Consider the following 21,749-nt stretch of genomic DNA (forward strand, 5'->3'; position numbering starts at 1 on the left):
TCGGTCTATTATCTGCCTATAGGGCTGTTAAACAGCCAAGATAAACTTTAGTAAGGCAAGTGCTGAGACCAGATCGTCAGATACTTGGAGGAATAGAGTCTAAGTGGGGAATGACGGAAAGTAGACGACGATGTCAAGATGATGTCGGTGTAAACCCGACGCGCGTTTCGCCTGGATTAGAGGCTCGTCAGGGGGAACTTGCTCCCCAGGCAAGTAAAGTTTAAAAAGCCCGCCCTTAGTTCTCATTGGTTGTCTCGGAGCACAGGGGGGAGGGGGCTTGATGAGCTGGTACGGTGGCCAGGAGTGCTCAAAACGGATATATCAAACTTCTATAGATCCCTTAGTGGAGGAAAAGTTCCATAATTAAGGGTTTCTAGCAGTACCCAAATAGGGCATATGTAACACTATGTAGTGAATGCTAGTAGTACACTAGCCAGTCTGCAGACTAGATGTATAAGGTCTAGCAAGATAATGAGCCCATAGATATAAAATGTATAGATAGGCATGCTAGGCTCATGCTATAGTAAAGACTGCATACTAGAAAAAATAGTATACTGGTGCCAATCTTGAGGATGATGTAATACATATTCTGATAACTGAAAACATGGACATTAAGGCAATAACTAAAAAATGATCGTCATCATTAATGATAGTGGACTTAAGCCCGATGTTGAAAGCTACTTAATTTATGAATGGTGTAAAACTGATTTCCTCATTTAGACCGAGAAGAGCCAAGGTCTTAAATAAAAAAATCCATTGCGATTCTTTTTGCAGTAGAACTTTATTAAAGTTGCCCTTCCTAGGATTGGGAAAGAGTTTTTCAATTGCTTGAAATTTCAGAAATTCGGATTTGCCAGCATGGAAGTTCTGGATGTGTCTTGCCACTGGGGATGGACGCCACGTGTTGTAAAATTCTGCGTCTGAACTGCTGAAACGTTTTTCCAATGTATTGGATTCCACAGTTGCATGTGATTAGATAAATAACCCTAGTGGTGCTGTAGTTCATGGTGATATGGGTTTGTGTATACGTAGTTGATTTTGAAGGTAATATGAATTGGCAGGCCTTGCAATGGCCGCATTTGTAGGTTCCCTTCGTGTCTGTTAGCCAATTCGTGGCTGGTGAGGGAGATGATAAATGGCTGCGAACCAATTAATCTTGTAAATTGCGAGGTCTGCGTGCTGTTACAGAAGGGTAGTCAGGTAGCACGTTGGATAATTCAGGGTTATGTAATAATATGGGCCAGTTCTTTCTAAGAATCTTGGACATAGGTGCCCAGCCCTGATCGAAAGTCGCGATACAGCGTGGGGCCTTTTGTTCCACTTTGGGCTTGGTGGAATGAAGACTTAAGTTCCTATCCACATCACATACCCGCTGGAATGCCCTTTTTAAAACTCGGTTCGGGTAACCAAGTTCCTTAAAGCGCGATCTTAATATTTTGCATTCATCGTAAAAGGTTTGGTCAACCGAGCAGTTGCGCCATGCTCGTAGATACTGTCCATAAGGAATGGAAGCTTTTAATTTATATGGATGGTGACTATCCCAATGTAACAGACTATTAGTCGAGGTGGCTTTCCTAAATAGTTCTGTTTGGATAGTCCCGTCTTGTTGTAGCAAAATCTTAAGATCTAAAAAAACTAATTCATGCTCATCAATAACATGAGTTAGTTTCAGATTGATGTTGTTGTCATTGAGAGCCTTCACAAATTCTTCAAAAGCAGGAACAGAACCTGACCACATGAGTAACAGATCATCTATATATCTGTGCCAGCTTATAATGTATTGATGAAAGTGGTTAAAACGGGATGTCAAAACAATGCACTGTTCCCACCACCCCAAAAATAAGTTGGCGTAAGTATGGCGGTCCCGGAGATCTGTAGATAATACTGGCTATTGAAAACAAAATAATTATGTTTGAGAATAAACTCCAGGGTGGCTAGAATGAATGTGATTTGGGGCTCGCTATATGCAGCGTTATCCAAAAAGAATCTGCATGCTCGTAGGCCTGCCTCATGTGGAATGTTTGTGTACAATGCGACCACGTCCAGACTTGCCAGCTGGGTATAAGGTGGAACTGTCATGTCCTGTAGTTTTCGAAGTGTGGATTTGGTGTCTTGTAAGTAGGATGGTAGTTTAAGCACCATAGGATGAAGAATTTTCTCAATAAATTTACTGAGGGCTTCGGTAAGGCAGTTATTCCCAGATACAATGGGTCTGCCAGGAGGGGGACGAATGCCATTGTGTAACTTTGGCAGACAATAAAATGTTGCGATGGTAGGATTTTTGTGCGTTAACAAGTACCGGAATTTGTCTTGATTAATAACCTGTTTGACCAAAGCGTAATTTAGGAGTGTCTCTAGTTCACCTATAAACAGACTCGTGGGGTCAGAGGGAAGGGTTTTATAGTGAGTAGAGTCACTCAGATGTGCCATGCACATGGTGACATATTCAGACCTGTTCATAAGAACTATATTGCCCCCCTTGTCGGCTGGTTTGATAATAACCTCTGTTAGTTGTTGTAAGTTTATTAAGGCCTTGCGTTCCATATAGCTTAAATTGCTTCCAGTTGAGACTTGGTCAGTAACTATAATACCGATCTGGGTACTGATTCATCTAAACTATTCCACAGTATATGCAATATCTTTTACCTATTTACTATTGTGCGGCTCTATTGGCATACTCTCTTTACTATAACCAGTGCCCATGAAGGCACTATTCCTATTCTATGTCTTTCTAAATCTATTTATTCATTTGAGCTATACTTGCTAATTTAAGCACTGTTAGCGCACTGATAGATCGTACGCTTAAATTGTATGTCACACAGGAGTAACAGATAACATCACGTATCGAGTATACTACCGTTGCAAACTAGATACTGTGATTATATTGTACAATCTGATACATATAATCTTATCAAGCACGGTGAGTAAGAGACCACGCAGTAGACCTAATAAATAACTGTCCTTGCCAGGTGTTAATACCGCACGATCGTATATGCACTTAACACCCTTCCAGCACAGGAGTAACCAAGCACGCAACGGTTTTAACCAGTTGTAGTGCCCTGTCAGTACTATCTAATTGCAATACTGACAGATATGTTACACTTTGTTCAATCTTCCGATACTGTAATGTTTCTATCTGTTTACACATTGACACTTGATATTATTTTGTGAATGAAGTAAACCAATAGGTCTAGGATTTATTTCTCTAGTGACCCCTAGTGGACAACAACTATAGTGTCACATTACGCCTAATGATCCAGTCAACAGATCTTATTTTCAATTATTAGTGATCCTGACTGGTCATCTACGATATTGCTATTATTACTCTGTAGGAATTGGAATTAGCTTTACTTTTTTCTAGGCACCCTACACTTTATTTAGCCTAGTCTCCTCTTACCCACTCCCCCTCCCCTTCCCCTGATACCCTTCTCCTCCCTTCCAACCACTTCGGTCTGTCATATTGGACTAGACTAGTAGTTATGGATAGGGTGGAGTGATTATCCTTCTGTTTGTGCTCTAGTTTTTACACTATGTTTTTGTGTTATTATTAAAGTATTATTATTTTTCGACTTCTCTCCTACCTTGATTTGTATAGATATACCTACCTTGTTGAGTGACAGACGTCTCCTTCCTCTTCTCTGCTAATTCAATTAGGGTTACCCCCTTGTCTGTCCTCTTGTAAATATTATTATCTGGCCACTTTTTTCTGTTTATACAGTAAGAAACTCAATTATCTCCCAAGCAGAGGGGAGGGAATATGTGGGATGCAACCGATATTTGATTGGTTAATGCCTAATTGCTGTGGGTGTCTCCCTTGCAGGGGAGCACTGCATAAAAGCAGAGTACCTGCCATTAAACATCAGAGTTCTTCTTCACCCTCAATCTAGAGTCCTGTCTCTTATTAAGGGAATTGCTATATCACTACAAGGGATTGCTATGCTCTGCATGCTCCCTTGGATAATCACTTCTAGGCTCTTTTAAAGAGCCTGTTCCTGCTTCACTCTCTTGGGAGGAGAGGTTCACCCACTGGAACCTGGAGCCTTGTCGTAGGTCCAGGGTGGGTAGGAGACGGCAAGACCCCAACTAAGCTGTGGCGGTTCGTGGGGTCTGCGGTGGTTGCGGTGTCTGCGGAGCGCTTGGAGCCCTCTGTAAGCGCTAGGAGCATCCTTCAACGGAGGTACCCAGTCGGGGTGCCAGTTGATCCGTTACACATACAACCTAAATACCGGCTGTGCTAGTAAAATACCAGTCAAGTGGCAACCCTACATGTGAGAGAGTTATCAAAGTGTCTGTTCTAAACAGTGGTACAAAAATGTAAAAAGGGAGGAATAACCATTAGAATATGCCTGCTGGTTCCAGTGGTTTCATGATGATTGCCCCAATTCTAGTTCTTTCGACCACTCTTTATAACAGAACACTATGATATATGTTTTCTCCACCAATGCAATATGTGTCCTGTCTGCACCTGAACTGGATTGTGACGGTATCTGATAAATCCTAAATATAATGGATCATCCACTATGATAGGATGCTTTAGTGTCTTAGTTCTCGAGTACTTGAAGATACAAGTTCCTAAAAATCCACTTATCCATCTTTCTATATAGCTAGCTAAATATGCTTTACAGCTTTGGCTATATAAAATTATATAGATATCTGTTGCTACAGTCAAAATAAAATATAGTTAAAATACTATATACCGTATATACTCGAGTATAAGCAGAGTTTTTCAGCACATTTTTTGTGCTGAAAAACCGGAACTCGGCTTATACTCGAGTCATAGTCTGTATTATGGCAATTTGCATTGCCATAATACAGACTGGGGGGAGAGGGGGGCTGGCAGAGCTGTAACTTACCTTTCTTGCAGCTCCTGTCAGCTTCCTCCTCCTCCGCGCCGTCCGTTCAGCACCTCTGTCAGCTCCCAGTGTAAGTCTCGCGAGAGCCGGCTCTCGCGAGACTTACAGTGTGAGCTGACAGAGGGAGCTGCACGGACGGCGCGGAGGAGGAGAGAGCTGACAGGAGCTGCAAGAAAGGTAAGTTACAGCTCTGCCAGCCCCCCTCTCCCCCCACTGAACTGCCAATGCCACTAGACCACCAGGGAAGGAGCCCCCCTCCCTGGCCAGCTAGCAAGCAGGGAGGGGGGACGAAAATAATAATACAAATATTATTAATAATAATAATGAAAAAATATTAAAACAATAATAAAAAAAATAATAATTAAAAAAAATTTATATAACAAAAAAAAACAATTAGTATTAAAATAATAAAAAAAATAATAAAAATGGCCACCCCCACCAAGGCTCTGCACACAGCATCACACACACAAGCACACTGCACTCATACACACACACTGCATTCATACACACACTGCATCACACACACAAGCACACTGCACTCATGCACACTGCATTCATACACACTGCATTCATACACACTGCATCACACACACACACACACACACACAGCACTGCACTCATACACTGCACTCATACACACTGCACTCATACACACTGCACTCATACACTGCACTCATACACTGCACTCATACACACTGCACTCATACACTGCACTCATACACACTGCACTCATACACACACACTGCACTCATACACAGCATTCATACACACACACACTGCATTCATACACACACACACTGCACTCATACACACTGCACTCATACACACACACTGCACTCATACACACACACACACACTGCACTCATACACTGCACTCAAACACACACACACTGCACTCATACACACACACACTGCACTCATACACACACACACTGCACTCATACACACACACACACACACACACTGCATTCATACACACACACTGCATTCATACACACACACTGCATTCATACACACACACACTGCATTCATACACACACACACTGCATTCATACACACACACACTGCATTCATACACACACTGCAAATAAATATTTAATGAATATAATTTTTTTAGGATCTAATTTTATTTAGAGATTTACCAGTAGCTGCTGCATTTCCCACCCTAGTCTTATACTCGAGTCAATAAGTTTTCCCAGTTTTTTGGGGTAAAATTAGGGGTCTCGGCTTATATTCGGGTCGGCTTATACTCGAGTATATACGGTAACTCATTATAGAAAGGCTCTGCACTCACATAACATTAAAAACAAGTTGCGGGGATATTTATGGGATAATAATAGTAAACAGTGCCCACTATTTCAATTCTCAGATTCCAAAGATCGTTATCGTGTAAGTGAAATGTATTTCATATAAATAAAATCACAATTTGTTATTAAAATAGATACAATTTATTGTGACATTTTAAATAATAATAATGAATAACATGCGTGACAATAATCAATTAAATTTTCAGTATAACATGAATATGCAATACAAATGGTAATATATTTTCCAACGGTTAACACAGCTTAGAATCTACAACATTAGTTGTCAAGAAGATTTATGATGGGCTTCACAGAGAAAAAGTTTCACACAGAAAACAGAATTCCTCAGAGTGCAGCGTAAGGTCGTAACAACTTTAGCTGATAGTTAGAATAACCCTTTCAATGCTGGCTAGACCTCCTAGGTAATTAAGATCTATTCTTATGTAATTTTAGATAAAATAACATTTAACACAGTTCATTAGTCACTTCCTGGAACCATCCAATAAAAGAAATCTATCAAATTCTACAAGCTGAATTTTAATTTGCCTAAACAGATACTCTATCTTCTTTTAAAATAAATCAATACGCCTGGATAAATATCACGACATGCTATCATGTGATAATAATCACATTAATATATATAATTATTATTAATCCCATCTGCAGATTGGGATGCTATAACCATATATATTCTTTAGTAACTAAGATGTCTGAATATCGAAATCTGATCATGATTTATCTAGTCATATATCATGCTATTAGAAAATTTCAATTAATTTAAATTAATTAAATGAAGCCAGTATAATTACCAGTTAAGTAGAAATTCTCACCAGATGTTCTCAGGTAGTTAAGTGTCAAGGAATGTTTCTTTCTCGCTCTGACTCTGCTTGCTACTTACTGCTTGCTTCCGACTTTCTTGATTACCTCTCTCTTCCTTTTGTCTTAACTTTTAAAGGAACAGATTCTCTGTTCGTCACTAGGTGGTAGACCAATAGAAACATTGGAGGTGTGATTATCTTCTAAATAACAATTTTAGTATTTGGTCTATAGAGGGCAGTCTCGTCCCACTAAACATACCTATCCAGGAAAGAGTTAACTTTTCCTGGTGGCTATTTTGACGTCATTTTCCTTATCTTTATGGTTATTCATAATTTAAGTTTTCTGTCAGATCAAACCGTTTTCTTGAATTTTCTTCAGACTATGTGTCTGCAATTCCTACTGTAATTTCTAATATGACCGTTCGTAAACTATTTCTGACCCCTTCAATACAATGGGATCTTGTTAGATATAGAAAGTAAAATTTAATTATTTAATCTTCTCTGTCACAAATGTCTGGGTTTTAGAATTATTCTATTCCATTAGCATTTTAGACAGTCTCTTATCACTTGGTTTGTTTATACTATACATTCCTTTAGCTCTGGCAAGTGGTTAGTTACAGAAGGGATAGAAATTTCGTGTCTCTTTGTTAACTTGAAAATAACAAGATGGAGTCTGGTCTGTTCAGAGTGACTTCAGAATATACACTTTTAATTTCTATCATAGCACAAAATGTCTGCCGATATAAATACCCTGACAAAGTGCCCTTTAAAAACTAAAAAATAAAATAGTCAGAGCACTATATCAGTTTAGTATATATCCTCTTTTTATAAAAATGGCCATTGATTTCCAATCAATCCCAGACGGGGTCCCTCCTGTACTATATACGTGTTTGGTAGTGTTTGGTAAATGGCTTGAAGGTTTAGTAATACATCTACAAATTCGATATTCCTGGATGGGAGGCGGTGTCGCACATGAGAGCTACCCACATTGTAAATAGTTTCTTTCCCCAACATCATATGTTATAGGTTTCAATACAGACAAGCAGGTACTGTTTAGCCACACAGTCACCACCAACCTTCACACACACACACAGCACAATTCTACAGATCCACAGCACAACATACCCCATATGTTACATAAGATGTAATAGCATAATAAAGAGTACATGGGGTGGGAGAAGCCAACTCCTGAGACGTGGGAATAAATCTATTTAACATATGTGTATGTAATGTATGCCTACATAATATATGAATATGTGTACAATTACCCAAATTGAACAATAGAATGCAATATCGATTTTTTGTTACTGTCTAAAGTTGTAAAGTGCTGTTGAACAACTACGATGCCACTTAATACACGCTTTGACGTCATCAAAGTTGTTGTAACCTGTGTATCAATAACAATTGTAAAAGGCGAGTTCTAATATGTACCAGAGCCTGTTTCATATTTTATGTTGCCCTAAAGGCACATTATACTATGGGTTACCATTTTGTTTATTGTACTGCGCTCTATATTATGTGTTTAACTTATTGACGTACTACAAAACGAATGACGATGTTATGAATGTACCGAAAACCGGTCAATTATGTCGACAAAGTAATACCTGCTTTACAAATTCAATTTTCCCATTTCTTTTCTGTACCCCATACACTTTTACAAAAAACAATTGTTTCTGACTGTCCTGGGACAGCAGGGAGCGGTGGCCATCTTTGATGTGGCGAATCATGGCAGTACCCCAGTTTTGTTCTCGCAGAACCCTAGGGTTCCGCGGAACACCAATTGGAAAACGCTGCATTAGAATGAAATAAATGTAATGTTAAATGAAAACCACATTCATTTATCACATTTTCTTTTTGCCCCCCCACAATATTATTTTAAAGGCGCCAACAATTTCAGCTGCATTGTACAACAGATTCACAAGATATATAAATAAATTAAAGGGACACTCCCCTGCCCAAATACAAAATAAATAAAAATCGCTGTTTTGTAGATATAGCCCATATGCAAAAATGCATATGTTTAATTAAGCATTTTTGCTTGCGGTATATCAAAAATCAGCTGTAGATCCTTTGTCGTTCTCTATGTTGTTCTCACGCCAAAAAAAAAAAATATCAATAAAATACAAGTTGAAAAAAAAAAATGAAAACAGTTTGCTAAACCTGCAGACCTCTTGTCAGCATCCTTTGCAAGCTCCACCCCCCTCCCCCCCCCCCCCCTTCTAACCCAGCCAGACTTTCTGTGTCTGTCCAATCACAGACTTCCCAATGCAGCTCGATGAGAAGTCTTTGCAAGGCAGGTGTTTTAGGCAATTGCTGCTTGGCTTGGCTTGGCTGACAGAGGGTGATAGGACTGGAAGAGAGTGATGGAGGTGGCTGGACTGGCAGAGAGTGATGGAGGTGGCTGGACTGGCAGAGGGTGATAGGGATATAATAATGAAAAGAGGAGCACAACCAATAAAAATGCAAAAAAAGTTATTGTACAGGCACACATATAACAAGTATCAACAAGGACATCATAGAGTGTCAATATACTTAAACATATCTACCCAATATGTAAGCAATGACTAGGACCAAAGAAAAAAAGATCAAAAAGAAGAAAATTCTGATCTAAATAAATCAACAATACGTGGTGTAACCACTGATGCAACAGAGCAAGGTTACCTTATAACTGTATAAGATAGTGAACCAAAAAATACATAACAAACACAGACCCTATCAAGGAACATGAGAAGAGGGTGAAATAGCCCGCAATGTTTCGGCACTATCAGCCTTTATCAAGGGAGCATGCTTCGCCCTCTTCTCATTAAGCTTTTTGAATTTTTATTGGTTGTGCTCCTCCTTTCATTATTAAATGATTATATTAGTAGCTCTTTGGAAATTGAGCTTTTGGAGTGAGCACCCTTTTTGTGTATTAGTTTTCTTAGTCCACCGTTAATGGCTATTAATCGGGTGTGCCTATCTTTCTTTTGTTAATACAGATGGTGATAGGGATGGCAGAAAGTGGATGGCAGAGGGTGATGGGGTGGCAGAGGGTGGATAGCAGAGGGTGATAGGACTGGCAGAGGGTGATAGGCCTGGCAGAGGGTGGATGGCAGAGGGTGATGGGGTGGCTGGGCTGGCAGAGGGTGGAACAGACGGTTACGCACCAGACTCTCCGGCCGCCTCTCACAGAGAGGCAGTGAGTGAGAGTATGTATGTCAGAGAGTGTGTGTCTCAGTCAGTCAGTGAGCGAGTGTGTGTCTCAGTCAGTCAGCCAGCGAGTGTGTGTGTGTGTGTCTGTCAGCCAGCGAGTGTGTGTGTGTGTGTCAGCCAGCGAGTGTGTGTGTGTCTGTCAGCCAGCGAGTGTGTGTGTGTGTCTGTCAGCCAGCGAGTGTGTGTGTGTGTCTGTCAGCCAGCGAGTGTGTGTGTGTGTCTGTCAGCCAGCGAGTGTGTGTGTGTCTGTCAGCCAGCGAGTGTGTGTGTGTCTGTCAGCCAGCGAGTGTGTGTGTGTGTCTGTCAGCCAGCGAGTGTGTGTGTGTGTCTGTCAGCCAGCGAGTGTGTGTGTGTCTGTCAGCCAGCGAGTGTATGTGTGTGTGTCAACGAGTAAGTGACATGAGAGGGCGGCAAAATTGATCTTTGTCTAGGATGTCAGAAATCATTGCACCGGCCCTGCATGTAGGCTCTAAAACTTACCTTTAATCCAATGCCTGGTCAGTCTCTTGGGACCAGACACTCCGCCCTAGAAAAGATGACTGTTGTCCAATCCAGTGGTTCCCATAGAAGAGTAGTGGGGAGAGGGGCACAAGGGAAAACTGGAAAAATTCTCCAACTATTCAGCTCTTTTTGATATTCTAGTTAACATTTGCAATTTTCTTATCATTTCTCTAATATTCCTGTATAGCGAATTAACTCATGAATATTTACAATATATAAGGCAAACTTACTAATACAATGTCCTTTCCATTTCCGCTGGGAGTTCAGATTACTGAGTTACTTACGGCAAATCGTCCTTGATCAGCTTATGAAAGGATTGTTGAGGCAGTGGAGTTCCTTCCAAGATAACTTTCCTAGTGTAAAGAGCAAGACATGTCAATGAAGGTTTTTAATGATTTAAAAAGGTTTTACTAAATAAATAGTTTCATTAATCACCACAAAAACGGTTGCACCCGTGTATCACTTTCATACTGAAGTCTTCACATTCTATTTATTATAATCAGTAGCTTACACACAAAGGAGGAAATCTTGGCACAAGGATTTACACTGCTGGAGTCTGCAAGTCCATACTGAATTATAAAAACAACCGAGACGTAACAACACATTGGTTGGGACTATAATAACTCTTAAAGCTGCACTGTCATGCCATTCCCCAATCGCTCCTCTTCTCTTCCTCGCTCAGGATCTGTTCTTTTTTCCCAAACTGATCTAGTTTTCTTTAAAGGAACACTATAGTCACCTAAATTACTTTAGCTAAATAAAGCAGTTTTAGTGTATAGATCATTCCCCTGCAATTTCACTGCTCAATTCACTGTCATTTAGGAGTTAAATCACTTTGTTTCTGTTTATGCAGCCCTAGCCACACCTCCCCTGGCTATGATTGACAGAGCCTGCATGAAAAGAAAACTGGTTTCACTTTCAAACAGATGTAATTTACCTTAAATAATTGTATCTCAATCTCTAAAGTGAACTTTAAATCACATACAGGAGGATCTTGCAGGGTCTAGCAAGCTATTAACATAGCAGGGGCTAAGAAAATCTTAATTAAACAGAACTTGCAATAAAGAAAGCCTAAATAGGGCTCTCTTTACAGGAAGTGTTTATGGAAGGCTGTGCAAGTCACATGCAGGGAGGTGTGACTAGGGTTCATAAACAAAGGGATTTAACTCCTAAATGGCAGAGGATTGAGCAGTGAGGCTGCAGGGGCATGTTCTATACACCAAAACTGCTTCATTAAGCTAAAGTTGTTCAGGTGACTATAGTGTCCCTTTAAAACATAATTAAACATAGTTATAAGAGCTTCCAAATCACACACAGAAGAGAAAATAGCAGAGCCAGTAAAACAATTTAATTTAAAAAAAAAAAAGGGACAAAACTTTTTTTAGATACATACATGATAAAAGGAAAGTAAAACAAGGTTTAGTTAGATTTAAAACAAAAGAAGGAAGGTATGTAGAAGAGGATAAAGGTCTAGCTGACTGCCTCAATGAATATTTTTGTTCAGTATTTACAGATGAAAATGAAGGAAATGGGCCTCATTTAGGGAAAGGACAAATGAGTCATATGTTACATGTGAGTTTACAGAGGAAGAGGTTCTATTTCAACTGCCAAAAGTAAAGACAAATAAGTCAATGGGACCTGATGGAATAAACCCAAAGTTATTAAAAAAGCTTAGTGGTGTACTAGCAAAACCATTAACAGATTTATTTAACCAATCATTGTTAACAGAAGTAGTCCTAGAAGATTGGAAGTTTGCGAATGTTGTGCCCATTCACAAGAAAGGTAGTAGGGAGGAGTCGGGCAACTATAGGCCAGTAAGCCTTACTTCAGTAGTGGGGAAAGTTATGGAAACCATGTTAAAGGATCAGATTGTTGAACATCTAAAAACACATGGATTTCAAGATCAGAGACAACATGGGTTTACTTCAAGGAGACCATGCCAAACTAATCTTATTGATTTATTTGATTGGGTAACTAAAATAATAGATCAGGGTCTTGCAGTAGACATTGCTTACCTAGATTTCAGTAAGGCTTTTGACACTTGCACATAGAAGGCTTATCAATAAACTGCAATCTTTGGATTCCAATATTGTTGAATGGGTAAGGCAGTGGCTGAGTGACAGGCAACAGAGGGTTGTAGTCAATAGAGTATATTCAAAGCATGGGCTTGTCATCAGTGGATCGCCGGCGGGGGATACCCACCGAACAGGCAAGTCCCTTGTATGGTGGGGACGTACTACGCCGCCCGTCGGCGATTAGAGCCGGGTCCCCAAGGACGGCATAGTACGCCAGCCGTCCTTAAGGGGTTAAATGAATGAGCTTACTATCCTGAAATCTGTCTAAAGACACAAGCAGGATATGAATTCATTTTCCATTTCCCATTAACCTTTTTAAATATAACCAATACCTGCATAACTTGATTTTAACCATCAGTCACGTTCAGCCATGCCTTTAACGTGGAATATTTCAAACTGTGTGCAAATCAGAAACATTACAAAAAACAAAAACAAAAACTAGCAAAGAGAAATACAGACCTAGGAGAATTGTTTTATTATTGAAAATGATATCAAGCCATATCATCTTCACCTTTATTTCAATAAAAAAAAAAAAAGGAGGACAACACATAACAGTATAAAGTAATCTGCACACAGGGGATACGTTTCCTACGTTCGCTGTTTAGAAGTGACTGGAGAAAGAAGGGATTGGGGGCAGGGCCGGACTGGGGACACGAAGCAGCCCTGGAAAAAAAAAAATCTATGGCAGCCCCATAAGTCATTGTGCACACACATATCTATATACACACACACACACCGGTATATATATATATATTATTGGAATATTTATTTTTCAATTCAAAATATTAGTCCTTTTAGGGTAATTACAGTTGCAAGAAAAAGTATGTGAACCCTTTGGAATGATATGGATTTCTGCACAAATTGGTCATAAAATGTGATCTGATCATCATCTAAGTCACAACAATAGACAATCACAGTCTGCTTAAACTAATAACACACAAAGAATGAAATGTTGCCATGTTTTTATTGAACACACCATGTAAACATTCACAGTGCAGGTGGAAAAAGTATGTGATCCCCTAGACAAATTACATCTCCAAGAGCTAATTGGAGTGAGATGTCAGCCAACTGGAGTCCAATCAATGAGATGGGATTGGTCACAGCTGCCCTGCCCTATAAAAAACACACACCAGTTCTGGGTTTGCTTTTCACTAGAAGCATTGCCTGATGTGAATGATGCCCTGCGCAAAAGAGCTCTCAGAAGACCTACGATTAAGAATTGTTGACTTGAAAAAGCTGGAAAGGGTTATAAAAGTATCTCCAAATGCCTTGCTGTTCATCAGTCCACGGTAAGACAAATTGTCTATAAATGGAGAAAGTTCAGCACTGCTGCTACTCTCCCTAGGAGTGGCCGTCCTGTAAAGATGACTGCAAGAGCACAGCGCAGACTGCTCAATGAGGTGAAGTAGAATCCTAGAGTGTCAGCTAAAGACTTACAAAAGTCACTGGCAAATGCCAACATCCCTGTTAGCGAATCTACAATACGTAAAACACTAAACAAGAATGGATTTCATGGGAGGATACCACAGAGGAAGTCACTGATGTCCAAACAAAACATTGCTGCACATTTACAGTTTGCACAAGAGCACCTGGATGTTCCACAGCAGTACTGGCAAAATATTCTGTGGACAGATGAAACCAAAATTCAGTTGTTTGGAAGAAACACACAACACTATGTGTGGCGAAAAAGACACCAACATCAAAACCTCATCCTAACTGTGAAGTATGGTGGTGGGGGTATCATGGTTTGGGGCTCCTTTGCTGCGTCAGGGCCTGGACGGATTGCTATCATCGAAGGAAAAATTAATTCCCAAGTTTATCAAGACATTTTGCAGGAGAACTTAAGGCCATCTGTCTACCAGCTGAAGCTCAACAGAAGATGGGTGTTGCAACAGTACAATGACCCAAATCATAGAAGTAAATCAACAACCGAATGGCTTAAACAGAAGAAAATACGCCTTCTGAAGTGGTCCAGTCAGAGTCCTGACCTCAACCCGATTGAGATGCTGTGACATGACCTCAAGAAAGCGATTCACACCAGACATCGCAAGAATATTGCTGAACTGAAACAGTTCTGTAAAGAAGAATGGTCAAGACTTACTCCTGACCGTTGTGCACGTCTGATCTGCAACTACAGAAAACGTTTGGTTTAAGTTATTGCTGCCAAAGTCAACCAGTTATTAAAGCCAAGGGTTCACATACTTTTTCTACATGCACTGTGAATGTTTACATGGTGTGTTCAATAAAAACATGGCAACATTTAATTCCTTGTGTGTTATTAGTTTAAGCAGACTGTGATTGTCTCTTGTTGTGACTTAGATGATGATCAGATCACATTTTATGACCAATTTGTGCAGAAATCCATATCATTCCAAAGGGTTCACATACTTTTTCTTGCAACTGTAAATTATACAGTAAGGCATACTCACATGCAGACACAGCCAATCTTACTGATGCACACAAATAAGCTCATTGACAGACAATCTAAATGACACACACAGACAAGGTTACTGGTACACACACAAGCTTACTACAGACAAGCTCACTGCATACACATGCTCACCACAGATAGGAGCAGACATACCCATGCTCCCTACAGACAAGCTCACTAACACACACACAATCCCAACAGACAAGCTCACTGACACACATACAAGCTCACTCACTAGCCGGCACACACACAAACTCACTAGCAGGTGCATACACACAGAAGCTCACTCCCTAGCAGATGCGCACACACATACACAGAAGCTCACTCACTCACTAGCAGATGCGCACACACATACACAGAAGCTCACTCACTAGCAGATGCGCACACACACAAAGACATCCACACACACAGAGGCAGGCACCCACACACACACAGGGACAAGCAGACAGCCACACACACCCCAAAAGCCTCACACACACAGGCAGATAGCCACACACTCACACAGGCAGATAGTCATACACACACACAGGCAGACATTCATACATACACACAGAGGCAGACAGTCACACACAGTCATACATACACATAGAGGCAGACAGTCACACACACAGGCAGACAGTCATACATACACACACAGACAGTCACTTACAGACACACTGACCTGCTTCTTACCTCCACATCCCTTGGAGCTCCTGGAGACTGGTTGTTGGAGAAGCAGGGACTCCTTCCTGCTTCCCATGCTGCATTAACCAGCCCCCCCCCCCCGCCGCACGCTAAGCCCCGCCCCAATTATTATTATTATTCTGTCCGGCCATGTGTGAGCTGTGCCGGCCGCCTGGCTCCCCCTGCTTTCATGGGGTCCTGTCCGCACAGCTCACACGTAGCCGGCCGGGATTACAGGAGCCTGTTCAGTTTTGAATGGGGCTGTCAGCCCAGCCCCAGGTGCCGAGGCCCACCGGGAAATTTCCCGGTATCCCGGTAGGCCAGTCCGGCCCTGATTGGGGGTATTCTTCACGTGACAGCTTACAGATTGGTGAGTGCAGGCAGACACTTAGCAAGAACACCAATCATTCTACTTTCAATCTTCCACCCTGTGACACAAAAAAGTTAAATAAGGTTTGACAATGTTAGAGTTTATGAGTTTCTCTTTACCGTACCAGGTGTTGTAAACCTTGCCATGCATTCCCCGGATATCACAGCCAAACGTCATGTGTCCCCTGAAAGTAAATATCACTGCAAGGAACTTTGACAGGAAGAAAAGAATAACAGATCCCGAGAGAGGGGGAGAAGAGGAAGAGATTGAGGAAAGGTAAGTTCGGCATGACAGTGCCGCTTTAAATACATTGACTTTCCTTGAAAATTGTCACATTTTTTAAAATCTTATAATGGCAGCACAATTAGAGGCTGGTTATAAAATGGAGCAAACAAAACTATTTTAGAGGGATTTCACCTTTATTAATATGAATAATGGTTAATAATAGTCCTTACCTTCAGTCAGTTGTGTCCTATCCAGTGTGATGTTTGCTGCAAACAGATGTGAACATAGTTGTTATAACAGAGACAGATAAACAGTGACAAACAGGTACAACAACACATAAAACATTATGTATGTGTAAAATGTGTGGGAGTTAGCAGAATTTGGCAAATTGCTGTTGACACTAATTAGGCTACTATCTCTCAATTCAGAGACACTAACAGAGTTATTTACTAAAGAGGGAATTAAAGTAAATTTCAAATATAAGGCCAGAGAAGCTGAACTGGAAGCATACATTTCTTTCCAGCTGAATTTTCCAGTGTGGGTATTTTGATCTTAAAGGGGCACTATAGTCACCAAAACATTTTTAGCTTAGAGGAATCCAGAGGAATCATTACCAAATCTTATTGAAAAATTTTGTGAATACAGTAAAGTCTCTAACTACAAAATTAATATAGAAAAATATATGATTCTTCCTACAAATATAAAAAAAAAGATCAACACAATCTGCTCAAAAGTCTCTATAATTTTGATTGGATTAAACATAGCTTTTCATATTTAGGTGTTAAAATCACCCCCAAAAATCTAAATAGACTACGGTACGGTAATTGAAATAAACTTTCTAGAGATGCTAAAATCAACAAACCCTTCACTTAAAGAATGGAGGAAGGTGGAACTATCATGGTCGGGTCGCATCAACCTTGTTATCAGTATCATTCTCCCTAGATGGTTATATATCTTCCAAATTATTGGTTATGTTACAATCTAGCCTAACAAATTTCATATGGAAAGCAAAGCAACATAGGATTAGCACAAAGATTCTATCAATGAATAAGAACAAAAGAGCTATAGAATTTCCAAATATGAAAAAGATATATCAAGCCAGTATAATGACCCATATATACCAACTACAAATCCAAAAACATAAATAAAAGAATGAATTATGTTGGATCATAATCATTTATCTTCAATTATATGGAATGCAAAAAGAAAAAAATGTTAATTTCTTATCTAAAACAACAAAGTAGTATTAAGTGAAATATTAGAATCCTGGATAACTATCAAAAAGATAACTTAAGAATTTCCTAGAAATTAAAAGAGTACTATAGTGCCAAGAAAACAAACTTGTTTACCTGGCACAATATGGTCATTAGGCACCCTCACGGCCCCCCTCCCGCTGGGCTGAAGAGGTTCAAACCCTATGGGGTTTTGGGTGACACTGGATGTCTCCATGCATAGAGTGAGCATGTCCAGTGTCAGGCGACCAAAAGTTGAGTTAATCAGATGAGAAATGAATTAGAAAACTGGAGGATCAGACAAATGAGTGGGTTGTAGGTATACAGGTCATTAACTTATGGTAACAGAAGAGGAACGACTTATTTGGAATTTTGGTAAACAATACAGTAGCACTGGGGATAAGGCCAGAAGAATGATTGTCTGTATGCACTTACCTGGTCCTGGGAGCTTCTCTCTCTTTTCTCCTGCGCTGCTGTCTTCAAAGAGCGCGGGGAGGAAGTGACATCATCGCGTGTGACCTCACTTCCTCGAAGCGCTGGGAGGGGAGCGAGAGAGGGAGGGAGGGACATCTCCACCGAGAGGCAGCAAATGGGGGCCTACGGCGTTGGCATAGTGGGGAAGCCAACAGGCCCCCTCTTTACTAACACGGGTCCCAGCTCATTCTGGGACATTAAATTGTCCCAGAATGAAAGTGCCCGGGACACGGGACAGACCCATAAAATGCGGGACTGTCCCGGACGATCCGGGACACAGGGGCACCCTACCCACATCTGTCTCAGTATATTAACCCCTATCTGTCTCTCTGTCTCAGTATATTAACCCCTATCTGTCTCTCTGTCTCAGTATATTAACCCCTATCTGTCTCTCTGTCTCAGTATATTAACCCCTATCTGTCTCTCTGTCTCAGTATATTAACCCCTATCTGTCTCTCTGTCTCAGTATATTAACCCCTATCTGTCTCTCTGTCTCAGTATATTAACCCCTATCTGTCTCTCTGTCTCAGTATATTAACCCCTATCTGTCTCTCTGTCTCAGTATATTAACCCCTATCTGTCTCTCTGTCTCAGTATATTAACCCCTATCTGTCTCTCTGTCTCAGTATATTAACCCCTATCTGTCTCTCTGTCTCAGTATATTAACCCCTATCTGTCTCTCTGTCTCAGTATATTAACCCCTATCTGTCTCTCTGTCTCAGTATATTAACCCCTATCTGTCTCTCTGTCTCAGTATATTAACCCCTGTCTCTCTGTCTCAGTATATTAACCCCTGTCTCTCTGTCTCAGTATATTAACCCCTATCTGTCTCTCTGTCTCAGTATATTAACCCCATCCGTCTCTCTGTCTCAGTATATTAACCCCTATCTGTCTCTCTGTCTCAGTATATTAACCCCTGTCTCTCTGTCTCAGTATATTAACCCCTATCTGTCTCTCTGTCTCAGTATATTAACCCCTATCTGTCTCTCTGTCTCAGTATATTAACCCCTATCTGTCTCTCTGTCTCAGTATATTAACCCCATCCGTCTCTCTGTCTCAGTATATTAACCCCTATCTGTCTCTCTGTCTCAGTATATTAACCCCTATCTGTCGCTCTGTCTCAGTATATTAACCCCTATCTGTCTCAGTATATTAACCCCTATCTGTCTCTGTCTCAGTATATTAACCCCTATCTGTCTCTGTCTCAGTATATTAACCCCTATCTATGTCTCTCCTTGCTCTCCTACTTGTGTCCCCTCCATCCCTCACTTACCTGATCTGTTGGCTGATTAAAGGCTGGAGCTGAACTTGCTGCCTGATAGAGTTCAGAGCTGCTCCCCTGCGGAATCAGAGAGTAGAGAGAGGGGGAGGTGATGTCACTTCCTATCTCTGCCTCTCTCCACACAGCGCCACCTACTGGCCGGCGCCGGTATTGCAGTGGAATTTCAATCAGCAGCGTCTGGGAAACCATGGCAACCGTGCTAGGCATCCCGTCACCATAGCAACCAGGGAGGATGTGAAATGCTGATGTCAACATACGTCAATCAGAGTACTAGCCGAGCAGGAATACTTCAGAGGCCCCTTTGGAGGTGACTACAAGAAGGTATTTATTTGAGGAGGTTTTTGGATAGTAATGTCACTTTTATTATAATTTTCATAGAGCAGATCTATTATATGCATTGTGAGTATATACACCAGAGCACTATCACTTTAATTATTTAGTCTAGACACTGAATTGAATTGTGTTTATCACATTGATATTGCATTATATATTCACAATGCTCTTACAGCAGATTATTAAAATGCACATTAGCTTATTTAGCACTAGCACTATTTAATCTGTCTCCACGTTGGAATTAGTGTAGGACCCACCGATATTGGGGTACTGTGAAGTATTGGAGGGTTTAACACAATATGGCAATACGGTGGAACTGAATCTTCATATTTGTTCGCTAAGATGATTTTGCAAAACATTATTTTTATGTGTGCGCTGTACTTAATCTGTAATATAATAATAATAAGAGCTGGAATACTAGCTGGTCAAGATTACTAGCAAAGCTGGAGTACTAGCCTAGAGCTGGAATACTAGCCGAGAGCCACAGTACTAACCAAGCTGGAATACTACCCGAGAGCTGGAATGCTAGCTGAGCAGGGGTATGAGTACTAGCCAAGAGCCGAATTATTAACCGAGTCGAAATACTAGCCAAAACCGAAGTACTAGCCAAGAACCAGAGTACTACTCGAGATGGAGTGCGAGCCAACAGCCAAAGTACTCGCCAAGAACCAAAGTACTACTTGATCTGGAGTACTAGCCAAGCAGGAGTACTAACCAAAAGTTGAAGTACTACTTGAGCTGGAGTAGTAGCCAAGAGCGAAAGTACTAGCCAAGCAAAAGTACTAGCCTAGCAAAAGTACTAGCCGAGAGCCAGAGTACTAGCCAAGAGCCGAGGTAGTAGCCAAGCTAAGGTACTAGCCAAGAGTAAAAGTAGTAGCCAAGCAAAAGTGCAAACCATGAGCCGAAGTACTAACCAAGAATCAGAGTACTAGCCAACAACCAAAGTACTAGCCAAAATTAAAAGTACTAGGCAAGGAAGAATACTACTCAAGAGCATAAGTGCTAGCCAAGCAAAGTACTTTCCTAGCAAAAGTACTAGCCATGAGCCAGGAGTACAACCAAAGAGCAAAAGTACTAGCCAAGCAAAAGTGCTAGGCGAGCAAAAGTACTTGCCATGAGCCAAAGTACAAGCCAAGGGCCAGAGTACTAGCACAGAGCTAAAGTACTACCCATCAGCCAAAGTCCTAGCCAAGACCAGGGGCGGACTGAGAACCCTCAGGGCCCCCGGACAAAATAAATCAAGGGCCCCCTTACAGACCCCACCCATGCTCCGCAGCAAGCCCCACCCTTGCCTCCATGCCCCGCCTCCAGCCACACCCTACACAATCTTTAGACACAAGGAACAAAAGCGCAATACGATTTAAACAAATGCAATATAATTAGCAAATGCAAAAAATGGTGCAAAATAAATAACAATAATTCCCTCGAGGCCCCAGTAGAGACTACAATTGAGGGCTAATGGGCCATGGAGGGGGGTCTTTCTAGCAGAGGCTATCTCAGTGTCCTTTAAAGAATGTGTTAGAAAGAATCCCCTCCAGGCCCCATTAGAGACTACAATGGAGTCTAATAGGCTTGGAAGGGGGTCTTTCTAACAGAGGCTATCTCAGTGTCCTTTAGAGAGTGTGTTAGAAAGAATCCCCTCCAGGCCCCATTAGAGACTACAATGGAGTCTAATGGAGCTTGGAGGGGGGTCTCTCCAATACTCTCCTTCCTATTCACAATATAGCAACACAACATAGCTCGCTGATACCTAGGCCAAGTTGGCTCCTCTTACCTCAATTACGGTTGCTGGTTGGCAGTCTGTGGGTTTGGTGGCTGCGGCTGGCAGGCTGTGGGCTTGCTGGCTGCGGTTGGCAGGCTGTGGGCTTGCTGGCTTTGACTGGCAGGCTGTGGGCTTGCTGGCTTTGACTGGCAGGATGTGGGCTTGCTGGCTGTAGGCATGTGGCTTGCTGTAGGCCTGTGGGTGGCTGTGGGCGACTGTGGGTAGCTGTGGGCC

General features: G+C 41.2%; 1 protein-coding gene across 1 annotated transcript in view; it reads right to left on the reverse strand.

Annotated features, from left to right (window-relative positions):
* LOC134582602 (serine/threonine-protein kinase N2-like) overlaps positions 1 to 1,738 on the reverse strand; it is a 35,819-nt gene extending 34,081 nt beyond the window's left edge. Inside the window, exon 1 of the mRNA XM_063439269.1 lies at positions 1,370 to 1,738. Within this exon, the coding sequence (XP_063295339.1) occupies positions 1,370 to 1,738 (369 nt within the window). The remainder of the gene's footprint in view (positions 1 to 1,369) is intronic.
* Positions 1,739 to 21,749: the final 20,011 nt, after the last annotated feature.

Source organism: Pelobates fuscus, chromosome 13 (assembly GCF_036172605.1).
Source record: "Pelobates fuscus isolate aPelFus1 chromosome 13, aPelFus1.pri, whole genome shotgun sequence".
In the NCBI taxonomy this organism is placed as follows: domain Eukaryota; kingdom Metazoa; phylum Chordata; class Amphibia; order Anura; family Pelobatidae; genus Pelobates; species Pelobates fuscus.